Genomic DNA, 14,119 nt, shown 5'->3' on the forward strand with positions numbered 1-14,119 from the left:
AAACCAGTCACTGATAATAATTATTATATAAAAAAGAAAGACGTGAATATCCCGTGTGCAAAACCGTAACTGTATCAATTTTTTTTAAATTTATTTATTATAAATAGGTGGCGTTCTAGATTAATAGCTGCAGGTGAAGCATGCTGATGCATTTCGCCAATACTATAAAGTAAGGTAAATTTGCTTGTAGAAAAAATGTCATTGGTTCCAGATTTGGTGTATGGACTAATTTTGAAAGGACTATATATTATATTAGGATATCGTAGAGAGTGAGTGGACATGTGACCTTAACTGAGTCGGTCTGACTCTAAACCCAACAAAAACAAAGATAAAGAGTTGTGTGGAGTAAATGATGTTATTTATTTTAAAATAAATATTTTTCAACGAGTTAAAAGTTACGAAAATTTTTTAAAATGTTATCATTTAAATAATGTTATACATATACATTTCTTGCAAAAACTTTCAGACCAATTTTAATCGAAACTCAATAAAATATAAAACTAATCAGTAAACTAGCATTCAGTATTAGGAATACAAAGTTTAAAAAAACAGACTTCAGATGTAAAATTTAAATTTATGATTTCATTGATAAATTTTACTAGATAAAAGTTCATGAAAATGTCAAAACTCCAAAAAGTTAAAAAAAAAAAAAAAAAAAAAAAAAAAACGGGGCAAAGAAGCATCATTTTCTTTATACATTCTTCCGAAAACCTAGTGATTTTACTCTCCTGTGGGACTGATTCTTATTTGCATTTCCTACCTCGAAGCTACATTCAAAACCAGCAGATTTAAAAGCTGTCAGCCTATGTATGACGAATTAAGACCGTATGTCCACTTGAATTTATAAAATATTTGTGTTCAAATATTTTATCAAGATACTGAAACAACTGAAAATATCATTTCAAGGAAAAATTATTGAAATCCAACGCGATTATGATTATTTGTAAATCATGTAACGAAACGAATTTAACAAAAGTAGAAAGGTTACGAAGAGCGTTTTGTATATTTTGGTAGTTTTGCCTTTTTATAATAGTGTGCGTTAAATCTAGAAAGTACCTAGTGATCTGTATATTTATTGGTTATTTCAAAGTATATATTACTAAATGTTCAAGGTCTAACAATATGCACAATTTTAGAAAAAAAGTCACCAAAGAAAGGAAATGTGTAGAAAATGATCAAACAATTTATTTGAGGTAACTGCTTAAATGATCAAAACTTATTTAAAGACCGCAGAATCAAGTTACAACCAAGAAGACGGGTTTGGCTGTTGGAAGCTGATAAAGCTCCTGCGTTCGAAAACAGAATGCAAGGTGCGGGGAACTCTGGTGGTTACATGATAGCAGATGGATCTGGACGGAGTTTAAATAAAACTCCGTTGCATGCAGCATGTGAGGAAGTTGTGATAAGTGGTGTGTCATGTAGACTGCCACAGTCTGACAACATGGAAGAATTCAAGGAGAATCTCTTGGGAGGAGTTGATATGGTTACAGAAGATGATTCTAGATGGACACCTGGTATGGTCTTTACTTTATTCAGGGTGTACAAGATCTAATATGAACTGCTTTAAGTACTTTCTCGAGCACCGCTTGATATTCACCAGACTTGGCCAGAAACAACATAACATTCTCAAGTTTATTTAATAGATTCGCTTGAAAGCAATTACTGACTGACAGAGCTAAAAATTGAAGAAAAAACACAACACTGCTGGCTGTAATAGAATTGATTATTGTAAAATTATGCTTAATTCAGAATACTGACTGCTGTCCAATTTGCTGAAATATTAGTATATTTCTTCACGAAAACATTTTGTCCATTTACAGAAACATTTGATAGGAAAGAAAATGATAAACTATTGTCCTCTTGTTAATCTCAAAAATCAAAGATCATGTAGTCATTATGCACCCGATGTCACATTGCGTCTGGTTATCCATGTGGCTTAACAATTTACTTTAGGTTAAAATATTCCGTTAGCCTCTATATTATTATATAACTTCATAATTTTATCACACTGATACTCAAAATTTGGAATCAATAAGTCTATAAAGATGTCTGCAGATGAAAACTCATCCTACATGCTATTGATACCTATGGTGAGAGAATACATTTTGATAAAATCATATGTACTTAACCTTTATCCTATTAAGTTTCTATGATGGTCTGGTCCTTCATTCGATTTAGGCAATGCCATTTATTATTCAAAGGTATGTTCACTGAAAACTTACTGACTGAATAGCGAACGGTGCAGGCAATGATCAGCCTGCACAGGTTTTGGTCTGCACAGGTCGCAAAGGCAGACTCACTTGCCGCCTAGCAGACTAAAAGTAAAGGTTATTGTCACCAAGCTCTGTTTCCTTTCATGTCTGTCATGTTTCGAGATAAAGATTTTTCATTCGAAACATAATTGTAAAGTTTTGTGAAATAGTGTTCAGACTTATACTCAAGGTCAACATGTAAAGTTCAGATGAGCAACTTAGGGATCATTTCATTTCTTAATTATGTCTTGAATAATATATAGGCATACTCACTTCTTTAGGTTTATATGGCCTGCCAAAGCGAAGCGGAACTTTGAAGGACTTGTCAAAATTTGATGCATCATTTTTTGGCGTACATCCAAAGCAAGCTAATAGTATGGATCCACAGTTACGAATATTGTTGGAGGTTACGTACGAAGCTATCATTGATGCAGGTAGGTCTTTGAAAGTCCAAATACCCATAATTCTATATACTTCAACGTTACGGGAACTGTATATCTTAATAATGGCAAAAGTGTGTATTCTAACCAATGGCCATGGTCATGCCATCACAACAAAGTATGTATATATTTAGTTAAAACTCGATATATCGAACTCGCTAATCTCATATTTCCGGATATCTCGAAAGCATTATCAAGTCTTGTCCCTAAAACACATAGAAGTGAAATGCTCGATCCCTTGGAATTTGAGATATCGAGTTTCAACTGTATATACAAATATATACTACTGGGTATTATATCAATTTCGGATATTCATGAATATCATATCAAATTGTGATGCATGAAATGGGCGTGTTACTCTTTATAGTTTTTGCTCATATGGATAGATCAGTTTGTTCATATTGGTTGGTCGGTTCGTTTGGTAGACTTTATATTGTTTTCGGATGAATAATTAGAGAATACTTGAAATTATGACCGTAATAATTGAGTGCAACACCCATCACGCCCCTAGCACCGGCTTAAGTAGAACTCTATTACAAAGATATTGAATTGACTCCATGATCCCGAATGACCAGAAAATATAACAACACTGAATGCAAGTACGGGAAAACCTTTTACAGCCGCCACATGACACTTAAAGGTTGCTGTTGTAAAACTCATAAGCTGGTTGCATTTGATCAGAAGTAATGCTATTGTTATAGGGGTAAGTACATCAAGGGCTATTGTCACGGTTACAACAAGAACGAAAATAGCTCCGAGTCCGCTTCTGTTGTCAAACTTAAAAGATGTTTGCCTGTGATCAGTTGATTATTTTTGTTTCCTCTGGCTTATCCGGTTAAAGAATCGCAGATTATTTGTGACTTTTTATTTTTTTGCGTTTTAAAATAGTTTTTGTTTATAAATAACTAATCTCTTGTAGGTAGGGTAATTTATAATTAAAAAAGACAGGTAATGCATTCAAGAGATGACATGCTTTTCTTGTTGTCACACCCAAACAGTTACAGATCATATGGTGACTTTCAAGCTTTTGATGGTAGAAGAAGACCACAGATGCACTCCGGGCACTATTTTTGGCACTGATGGGAACTTAGAGAGAACCGTCGAAGCTCCTTAGCCAGTTGGATGGTTTCTGGCATGAAATAATTCTACACCAAACGAGTTTACGAACTCGTAATGATGAAGGGCATGTCATTTAAAATCAGAGACCTTTGCCACTCGGCCGCGGAGGCAATTAAACAGAACATTCATTTTTTTCATCAGGTGTCAACCCAGAGGATATCAGGGGTTCAAAGACAGGTGTATTTATTGGTGCAAGTGCATCTGAGAGCCACGATGCATGGATGAAGGAGGTTGAAAACACAGTCGGATATGCCATGACAGGATGCACAAGATCTATGTTTGCTAACAGACTTTCATATTTCTTTGATTTGAAAGGTACGTAGCCTTGATAATTTTACAGTAAATTGTTGCGGTCCCTCCTTTTAAATAATATAATGTTATTAATCAAGCAATTTCATATTGGCCTTGTTATTTGTCCAAGGGTAGTCGTATTATTCAACTTTGGCGGTAACAGTATAAGAACTCTGTGATATACCTAATGACAGCTATGCACGTTCAGGTGAAAAATCTTGACAAGTTGTTTAGACAAATTTTAGAAATCATGATCATTTTCGCCAGTAAAACAGAATGAGTTGTATGTAGGTACTTGAAATAATTTTGAGAGATATTTTTAATGCGACAAAATCAAGAGTAACTAGAACTTACCTTATTTTTTGGAATTCTTATTTATTTTCTTTAGCAGTATCTTATCATTTGAACTGTGATAAAAACTGCTTTAAAAGTCATTTCCTTTTACGCTGCAAGCAACGAGACACAAAATTATACACATATGTGTTGACCAAGATAATACAACCAACCAAGCACATATTATATAGTCCCATGTCTCGTTTAATTCATATCCGAAATTGTTTGCAGTTCACAACTGACACTCTTGTTCGTCAATTTATTTATCCACTTTCCAGCACTTGAATCGCTATTTATCATTGCACAAATAGTCCACACTATCAAAGTGTCTGTTAAAGATAAGTCTCATCCTTTTAATTAATCTGAGTTTCCATAGTTTCTTATTTCTTTCCTTGACAACTGTCAGAATTTCTGACTGGGAACACTTGCATTTTACACAATGCCGAATAAGCGAAAGTACTGTTGTAATCTCTGAAGACGTACATCCCGCTCAGTCATACTTGGTTATTAAATGAACATGTTGGATGATTTTTTTTGTCAAAATGTAAAAAAAAATGTAATCTATAACTCTGATGTAAAACAAAATGGCGTCATTTAAAAATCTAACGGAAGTGGCTTCTCCGTATTGGCCCTCCCTTTTGAACCAATAAAAATGCTTGAATTCCGTATTGGCCCTGTTTTTCTCGTATTGGCCCTGTTTTTCTCATATTCGCTAGGTTATGTTTTGTATTAGCTCTGTCTGTTTCATATGATGTTTGCAATTGATCTAATACAGTGTGTAATATTGTAAAGTTGAATAATAATTATGTAGACAAAACGTTTTTATAACAAATATGATACACAACCCTTTAACTGAGTTAAAAGGTTCAAGGGTTAATTTACCAGTATAAAATTCAAATTCGTTTTGTCTCTTCGTTCGTCACTTCACCCTCAGGATTTTGTTTCTGATCTTCACATTCTTAACCCCTTGAAGGAAGTTCATGAAACGGGTGAAATATTTATATAATTAGGAAGACTTGCCGAAGTCGTGTTTCAGTTATGCTAACTAAAGATTAAGGCGGCATCTCAGACTTAATCTTTAATCCTATGATTTTATGTCCTGTCTTTATCATACCAGCCCCTGGCTTGATATGATTGAACCGTGAATAATGTTTCACTCTAGAGAACTTCAATCATTTGAGCCTTGAGTTTTGGCCAGTCTATATACTCTGTGCACTAATTTAATCAATATTATGTGTAAAACATATCGTGTAATTGTGCCAGCCTAATGTCAAGGTTGGAACTGAAGGTCCGACATTACAGCCTTTGATTTCGAGTCCGGTTGATATTGCGTAATTACTTAAAGGATATTTATAACGGGTTAATGTCCAGTGCATCAAGAAGACGTGTAGCACTCATTTTCTAATTGTCCAAGACAAAGTTTAGGATCAATTCTGAATGTCTAAAATTTGAGCATGCTTCATTATTAAGCTGATTACTTGAATTTTGTGCGCTAAGTAATGAAAGTTATATCATTATACATGAACATATCTGCGAATAAAACCATCTGTTTTATAGTTATGTATTATATATGTATATACATATATTCATGTTATTCTTGTTTCTGTAACAAATTTGCTATTGCCTTTACAAGATTTAAACAGACAACCCAAAATAGGGAGGGAAATGACCCTTGAAATAATTTACCGGATGTATGTTCCTCAAAGCATGATTATTCAGGCTGACAATGACATGACACTCTCGACATAGTATAATTATTTAACGAAGTTGCTTATCATAATTAGATGCCATGAATATTTTACTTATGGTAACCTAATTTACATAAGGTTTAAATTTCAAATTATGTGGTATTTTGTTTAAATATGTAGTATACAATTCTAGGGCCCAGTTACACAATTGATTCGGCATGCTCATCAAGTTTATTGGCCCTGGATCAAGCATTATACAATATTCGTAGTGGACTGTGTGATGCAGCGATTGTTGGCGGAGCTCACCTGTGTTTAAATCCTGCTGTTGCTATACAGTTTATGAAACTTGGCATGCTCTCACCTGAAGGGATGTGTAAATCGTTTGACACTGAAGGCTAGTAACGACATTTTCATTGTAACACCTAAGGGAAGGGACACTATGTTGTTCAAAATATAAATACTATTTCATATATCCAATATCTTGAGATATATAAGCCATCGCTAAAAATAATTCGGTACACTCAAAATCCATACATTGCTTGACTCTTTCGGATACTAAAGTAAGTAATATTGTTTTCATTTGGATTTATGGACGCCAATATTCAATACCATTAAAACCAGATTGAACTGTAACTAAGACTTTTACTGACGCTGAAGGTTAGTAATAAAGTTTAATTTGTGTCAAATTGAAGCCTTTTCTCAACATCACTAAAGAAAGGGTAAGAGCGGACATAGTTGGACGTTTTCTGATACTGCAGGTAAGAAAAAATAAGTTGACACTATTGCTCAACAACATTTTAGTCAGGGAAAGCTCGGTCCTAGTCGGGCTTTTAATTACCTTGAAAGGTAAGTACAACTAATCTCTGAAATAGTGCATCTTTTTGCAGTCATCTATTCGTGGGCGTCCGTGTCTGCGTCTGGGTCCCGATTTGGATAAATATTGTTTGTGAGCTGGTATCTCAAAATCTACTGATGGAAATCGATGTAAACTTCATACAATTGTTTTACTGTATTGATCTGACATGCAAGTTGTGTCCCTTTTCAACTTTGCACTTTTGTGAAATTTGTTATTTGATTAAACATCATTAGGGGGACTTAGGATTGTTCATAGACAATGGTTACTATAGAAGTGATAGTGTAATGTAAGTTTCTCTTGTTTGCAGGCAATGGTTACTGTAGAAGTGAGGGTATAATAGCTGTATATCTACAGAAAGAACCTCGTGCTAAACGTATATACTGTACACTGATTCACTCAAAAACGAACAGTGATGGAAATAAGCCAGGTACGTTTACGCTATGATTGGCATTCAGTGCCCATTATAACACAATACATTGACATCGTTCAGTACAAATGTTCTATGCTTGGTTTTCAGGTTGATGATGCAGTCACTTCTTCATACATTTATATGTTTGCTTAACTCGTTTTAACTCACACCCATGCATACGATAAGCCATTAAATTGTTGAATACTGGTTAAAGTCGTAAATTCGGCCACTTTTTGCGGTTTTTCATAAATATTTCTTTCGTTTTACAATTGATTTGTACAAAATTTCTACCATATGTGCTTTGATACAAGCAACATTGATTGTTTTCATTAACGGCCGTTTACAGTATGGTAAACAATACAACCGCGCTTAAAATAACAGACAGGTTTAGCCTCCACATTTTACCTTCTAGAGGTTGTAAATATTCGGCCACTTTTTAAACATAAAGTTGGTTGTATTTTCAACATTTTCTTGGAAATAAATCTATGCTACAGCCAAAATTGTTCTTTTTTCAACAAACTGCAATCAATTTTCAATAGCATACCTCGTGGGAAATATTTGCCAACAGAGATTTAAAAAACACCTGTCATCCTTCTCACACCAGCATGACGTAGTTTAATTTTTACGTCAATGTTTATCACACATTCTAGCATAAAACTGCTGTTCTTGTCACTTTTCGGGGGTGTTTCAACAGGAGAGTAAAGGGAATCTCTCGCTCACGTGCTATTGTAACACATTTTTATATATTTCTCGTTCCGTGGCAAAGCATAAACGTATTACGGCCCCAAAACGGATAATTCAAAAGGAAATGACGTCAAGGTGAAAAAACAACGTAGACATAGAAATTCAATGACGTTGAGGGACAATATATTCATTTTCTTGGTTTTAACGCGTTTTATGCTAGTTAGCGCATGTTCTTTTTGTGTTATAAAGTTTAGATTTGAATTAACCCTTGCCGGGCCTCAGCATAAACGAGCGCGTGCAATGACGTCACGCGACCCGCGAGACAAAATATTTGCTATTTAGAGTACACAACTTTAGGGAAGGACAACTTTTTTTCTACTCACCTCAACTTGTTGTTTTTTGCCGACTTTGTTGCTAACGCAAGTGCTTGTGATGACACAGATGCGTTCTCAAGCATCTGGCTCGAAAAAAAGCTTTAAAGTGGGTGGCCGAATATTTACGACCTGGCCGAATTTACGACTCGAACCAGTACCATGTTTCTTATTACTTACTTATAACTATTTGTTTTGTTAATGTCGATTCGGCGAATAGAATCCTTGCTAAAAAAGATTTGTTTATTATTTCTATAAACAGCACTAGGGTAAAAGTTTATTATTTTATTGTTTAAAGCTTCATTATACCTTTGTTTGTAATGTGGCTGCCACATATTCTGTTGTAAACATGAAATAAATGTATTTCTTTTATGGCTCTAACGATACAACATCGTGTGCAATACTGAAAATAGCTCTTTTCTTACTATATAGATATGGATAACATGTTTTGCACAACTGCTTTATCTTTTTTAAACATAAAATATAAAACATATTTTTGGAACTTCAAGGACCCTTCATTTTGAATACCCAAAACTCTATCAATGACATGAAAACACATGTCCTTGTTTGATTTATTCAAGGGATAACATTTCCATCTGGAGATATTCAGAAGAAGTTACTTAAGGAAGTATACAGCGAGGCATGCATTGACCCGACCCAGGTGTCTTATGTTGAGGCTCATGGAACAGGCACTAAGGCTGGAGATCCACAAGAAGCCAATGCATTGTGCGATGTATTCTGTAAAGGCCGGATAGGTCCACTTCCTATTGGATCAGTGAAGTCAAATATGGGACATACTGAACCAGCATCAGGTATTCTACTTTCGGAAGCTTGCATGTTGAAATTTTATAACATATTCCATCTCTATTGTAATAATGACATTTTTTATGTTTCAATAATTATTAGCTACTAATAAAATGAATATTTCAGGTCTAGTAGCTGTTGCTAAGGTGATTGTTGCTATGGAGGAAGGAACCATCCCTGGCAACTTGCATTACCGTTCCCCTAACGAAGATATTGCTGGCTTGGCCAAAGGGAAACTAAACGTAGTTGATCACAACATTAAATGTGATATTGGGCTAGTTGGGGTGAACTCATTTGGTCTAGGAGGTTCAAATGTCCACACAATCCTTCAGTCAAACAGATATGATGAAAAATGTGTGTTTGAAGGTTCTGAGAAGAAAAAACTGTTTTTATATAGTTCAAGGTCAGAAAAAGGTTTGGAAGAAACCTTAAAGAAAGTCAGAAGTTATCCAAATGATTTACATTTACACGCTTTAATGAATGAGACTGCCCACTTACCGTCTGCTACACATCCTTACAGGGGGTTTACGGTACTGAATGGCACAGAAGAAATACGTGTTCAGGTACTTCCTTTTGCTTTGTCGTTATGTTCTAATATCGAAGCTTTCAAAACGTGATAGGTCTATAGCTGAGTGAGGCATATTCATTGACGAGAACTTTGCAAAGTACATAAATTGTAAAATTTGCATAGATTTTTATTTGAAGTATAATCATAAGTTGAATAAATTGTTGAATAAACTTGAAATGGCACACACAACGGTCAGGTTTTATTCAAAATGCAAGGTGCGCATTATGCTATCTCTACCCTTTCACCTTTATGGATCTACCCTAAATTGTTTAACAAAAAAAAAAAATGAATGAGCCAAGTAATGATTCCTTTGGCATTAGCCGAGTTGAATCTGAAGTTGATAACAAAAATAGTTTGTTAACTTAAAATACATATGAAAACGTAAAAGTTTTAATTATTCAATATGTGCTGAGTTTTAGTAATTGGTGTGTATTTTATGGATGGAAATAGCAAATATGTGTACATACAATATAATTGCTCAGCTCCATGATAGTAATCAAATTATTATTATGATTATTATTATACCAGATTTATATAGCGCCCTTTTCATGATAAACACGTTCAAAGGCGTTTTACATAGCGCAAACGCAGCCACACAGGGCGCGAAATTCATCCTCTACTAGTACAGACGCAGAGCGATCTGACCAGAGGGACAGAGTGAGATAAAGCCCCCAGAACAGATAGAGAGAAATCCTTTTTAGATACAGGCCTGTCCGGCTTATTTAGCCTAGCTCTTTGTGAATAGACATTCTGGTTCTTTAACGTGCCCGGTTTATAGCACCGATACACGCGAAGCCGTCTTTCCTGGGAAGAACCAGTACAGGCCTCTTAGTTAGGTGGGAGACACTCAAGAGCATCTCAGAAATTTCCAGTGCCTGGACCTGGATTCGAACCCCGGACCTCTGGATTGACAGTCAAGCGTGTTACCACTACACAACCGATCCACCTAATCAAATATTATATTCGTGTGATAAGCTTATGATGCTTGTGCGATATCTAGTGTCTAAATTCGAACCTTTGAAGATTTTTTTAAAGAATCTTAACTCTGTGTAAAGCACTGACCCCATTGGCAGCTTGCAGATGTAGTTTGAGCAAACCTCTTCTAGAATATATGTCGGAGAAGATCTTTTTAATTCAATGAAAACGATTTGAACAAATTTAAAAGAAAAAAAAAGCGAAACAAAACAGGTGTTGACGACCTAACCTGTATGTTTATTCATGCAATCCAACTTCTTTCTACGTATATTATTTTAGTATTGTATATATTTAACATCAGTGGCGGAACACGTTACTGCACTTACCCTGACACACACACGGGCATGTTATGTTAAGTTTCAGGGTAGTGCTTTATTGTGTTGCCTCAAAGTTAAAGGATACTTATTTTGGCAAACTTTTAGAAAACAAGATTACAAAAGCCACCAGTGTGGTATGTATTTACTGGAATGGGAACACAGTGGCATGGTATGGGAAGAAAAATGATGGAAATAGACGCATTTAGAACTTCAATATTGCAATCAGATGCAACGCTACAGCCATATGATATGAATCTGTACGACATATTAATGAATGGAGAGGAAGATACCTTTGAAAATATCATCAACTCATTTGTTGGAATAACTGCAATTCAAGTAAGTAAATAATCTTACTGTATGACACTTTGATACGCTGACCAAATCCCACTCCGTAATCTTTTTATTTAGAAATTTGGGTGAAGAATTTAGACTGAAACCTTGTAAGGCTGCTTCGTGGTTATCATACATTTCATATAAATAAAGGTGTCATTTAATAGAATTCTGGGTGAAACTTCTTCTCAAAAAAATTATATGAAATAGATTAAAAGCGAGACAACGCATTGTTTATCATGATCACTGATGTAAGGAGTTACGAGATATAAAGAAGACTTTTCCTTTACTCATATAATTTTACCTATATACAGCAATTTTTGAATACAGGATTCAGTTATTAAAAGGCTTGATGCTATTCTTTTAAAAACACAGTTTACTGCACAAACATGCGTTAGTAATAGAACATATAATTTCACTTTAGGTTGCTCTAGTAGATGTTCTAACAACCTTGGGTATTAGACCGGATGGTATTGTTGGTCACTCTGTTGGAGAGCTTGGCTGTGCTTATGCCGATGGAAGCATGACGGCACGGGAAACAGTTTTAGCAGCATATTGGAGAGGTCAATGTATACAGAATGTCAAACTTCCCGCAGGAGGAATGGCTGCAGTCGGTGAGTGGTGTAGTAAATTATCCTTTCATATTTTGGGATTAAAATTTGTACATGTACTTTTTAAGACAAAAAATGTCAGTACTTCGGTTTATATTAGGTATACATGTTTTTAAGATCAAGTAACATTTGCGAATATCCCGTCACCCCGGTGCAAATCTGTAAAAACTGTTTAAAAAGCAGATATGTACAATTCATACTGGATAATATAGAATTCACGGAGTTAGTATAATTGTGTTACATGTTTAATTTAAATCTAATACGAAAGGTGATTTATATCTGGTTTGTGTTTACATCGATTTATATTCATAAAGACCAGTTACAACAATTTACCACATATTTACTATTTTTGTGCAGATTACTTATGTATAATTTCAGGCTTGACGTGGCGTGAGGCGCTAGAACAGTGTCCAGAGTACGTGGTGCCAGCCTGTCACAATGCTGAGGATACAGTCACTGTCTCTGGTCCTAGGGATGCTATCAGAAACTTTGTCACAAAACTGAAAGAGAGACAGATATTTGCAAAGGAAGTGAACACAGCTGGCGTGGCTTTTCATTCGTACCACATGAAGGAAGTAGCAGCATCACTAAAATCAGCACTAGATAAAGTAAGCTTGTACAGGAATTATTTTAACAGAATTATTAATGGGATAATGTTTTTGCTTTTCAAGTTTCAGCATCCTTTCTGAAATATTATTATATTGTCAACAGATGTAGTAATATTTTTATATTTATGCTTCTGAAAATGTAAGGCTTAAAATATCAAATATATCACCTATCACCCTTAATACATATATTGGCAATATAATAATATGACAGAAAGGATGTTGAAACTTGAAAACTAAACATTTATCTTTGATCTGTTTATTTGGCTTTCATTTCCTTATATTCTTTGAGAAGTTCATGTTGAACAAAATGTTCTGAAACGTCGTTGGATTGATGGCAGATAAAATCAAAACTACTGGTATTAAAATTGTCAGAGATTGTTTATCATGATAATATGATAATGTTCAACAATAAGTAAAGTAAATTATTTATCAAAGTGAAAAGGCGGAGTGGTTAATGTATCGGCCGCCTAACCCGGGGTCGTATATGTATTTTTGTATATGTATTTGTAATTGTATATGACACCAGTACTGGTTTTTCAAGTGTCACGGTTGCTTACGCATAGCCTTCACGTTTAAAGCCAATCTCTGAACACTGCGTCAGGGAGTCAACTCTTTGGCTGAGTGGTTAGAGCGTTGGACTAGCACTCGAGCTACCTGGGTTCGAATCCCGCCTCAGGCAATTGGGATTTATCGTCATAAAATGTTATGCTCTTTGATTTGTTACGGCTGAACGTCATAATGATGGGGACTTTATCTCGTGCCGAAAATGGCACTTTCTATGACAAAATGGCTTACACGTCATCATAAATGATGAATTCTTTGAAGAGGGGAAGTGTGTGACTTCTTTGAAGAGGGGAAGTGTTACGTTCTCTTACGCAAAACCTGCACATTTAAAGTCAATCTCTGACATCTGCGTCAGGAAGTTGACTCTTTGGTTCGATGGTAAGATCATTTGACTAGCACCCGAGCGACCCTGGTACGAGTCCCGTCAATTTTGCCATAAAAGGCTTGGCGCTTTCATTTGTTACGGCTAAAAGTGGAAGTGAACTCAAATACGTTTTCTAAGCTTTCATCACAATCAAGCTAAAATAAACTAGTCTAAACAGAGTAAAACGTATTGTTTTGAACAATTTTCAATATTTGATTATGCAGAAATATTTCAAACCCCCTCTTGTCTTTATCTCTGCCAAGTTATGAAAGATTTGAACGAAAACTGGACACAATGTTTAACAATAACGTAACAATGACAGCAATCGGACGTACATTCGTTTAGCTGTAATGGTTACAATAAGGATATCCTAAGATCAAACGTCAGTCAGTAAATTTAAAGTTGCAATTGGTTTAAACAGTATTTTATTGACATAATTACATCTGTTACACTAAATTATTAAATGTACAAACATATAGGATTGAATAGGAAGCTATAAGCTTTTTTAAAACTCTCTCCCTAAAGATGCAATTGA

General features: G+C 35.0%; 1 protein-coding gene across 1 annotated transcript in view; it reads left to right on the top strand.

Annotated features, from left to right (window-relative positions):
• LOC123530400 (fatty acid synthase-like) overlaps nt 1-14,119 on the top strand; it is a 315,596-nt gene that overhangs the window by 287,330 nt on the left and 14,147 nt on the right. The window contains exons 2-11 of the mRNA XM_053520841.1: nt 1,311-1,514; nt 2,534-2,686; nt 3,953-4,126; nt 6,317-6,517; nt 7,287-7,406; nt 9,025-9,255; nt 9,374-9,810; nt 11,213-11,443; nt 11,862-12,051; nt 12,427-12,656. Of these exons, the coding sequence (XP_053376816.1) occupies nt 1,311-1,514; nt 2,534-2,686; nt 3,953-4,126; nt 6,317-6,517; nt 7,287-7,406; nt 9,025-9,255; nt 9,374-9,810; nt 11,213-11,443; nt 11,862-12,051; nt 12,427-12,656 (2,171 nt within the window). The remainder of the gene's footprint in view (nt 1-1,310; nt 1,515-2,533; nt 2,687-3,952; nt 4,127-6,316; nt 6,518-7,286; nt 7,407-9,024; nt 9,256-9,373; nt 9,811-11,212; nt 11,444-11,861; nt 12,052-12,426; nt 12,657-14,119) is intronic.

This window comes from Mercenaria mercenaria, chromosome 13 (assembly GCF_021730395.1).
Source record: "Mercenaria mercenaria strain notata chromosome 13, MADL_Memer_1, whole genome shotgun sequence".
Taxonomy (NCBI): Eukaryota; Metazoa; Mollusca; class Bivalvia; order Venerida; family Veneridae; genus Mercenaria; species Mercenaria mercenaria.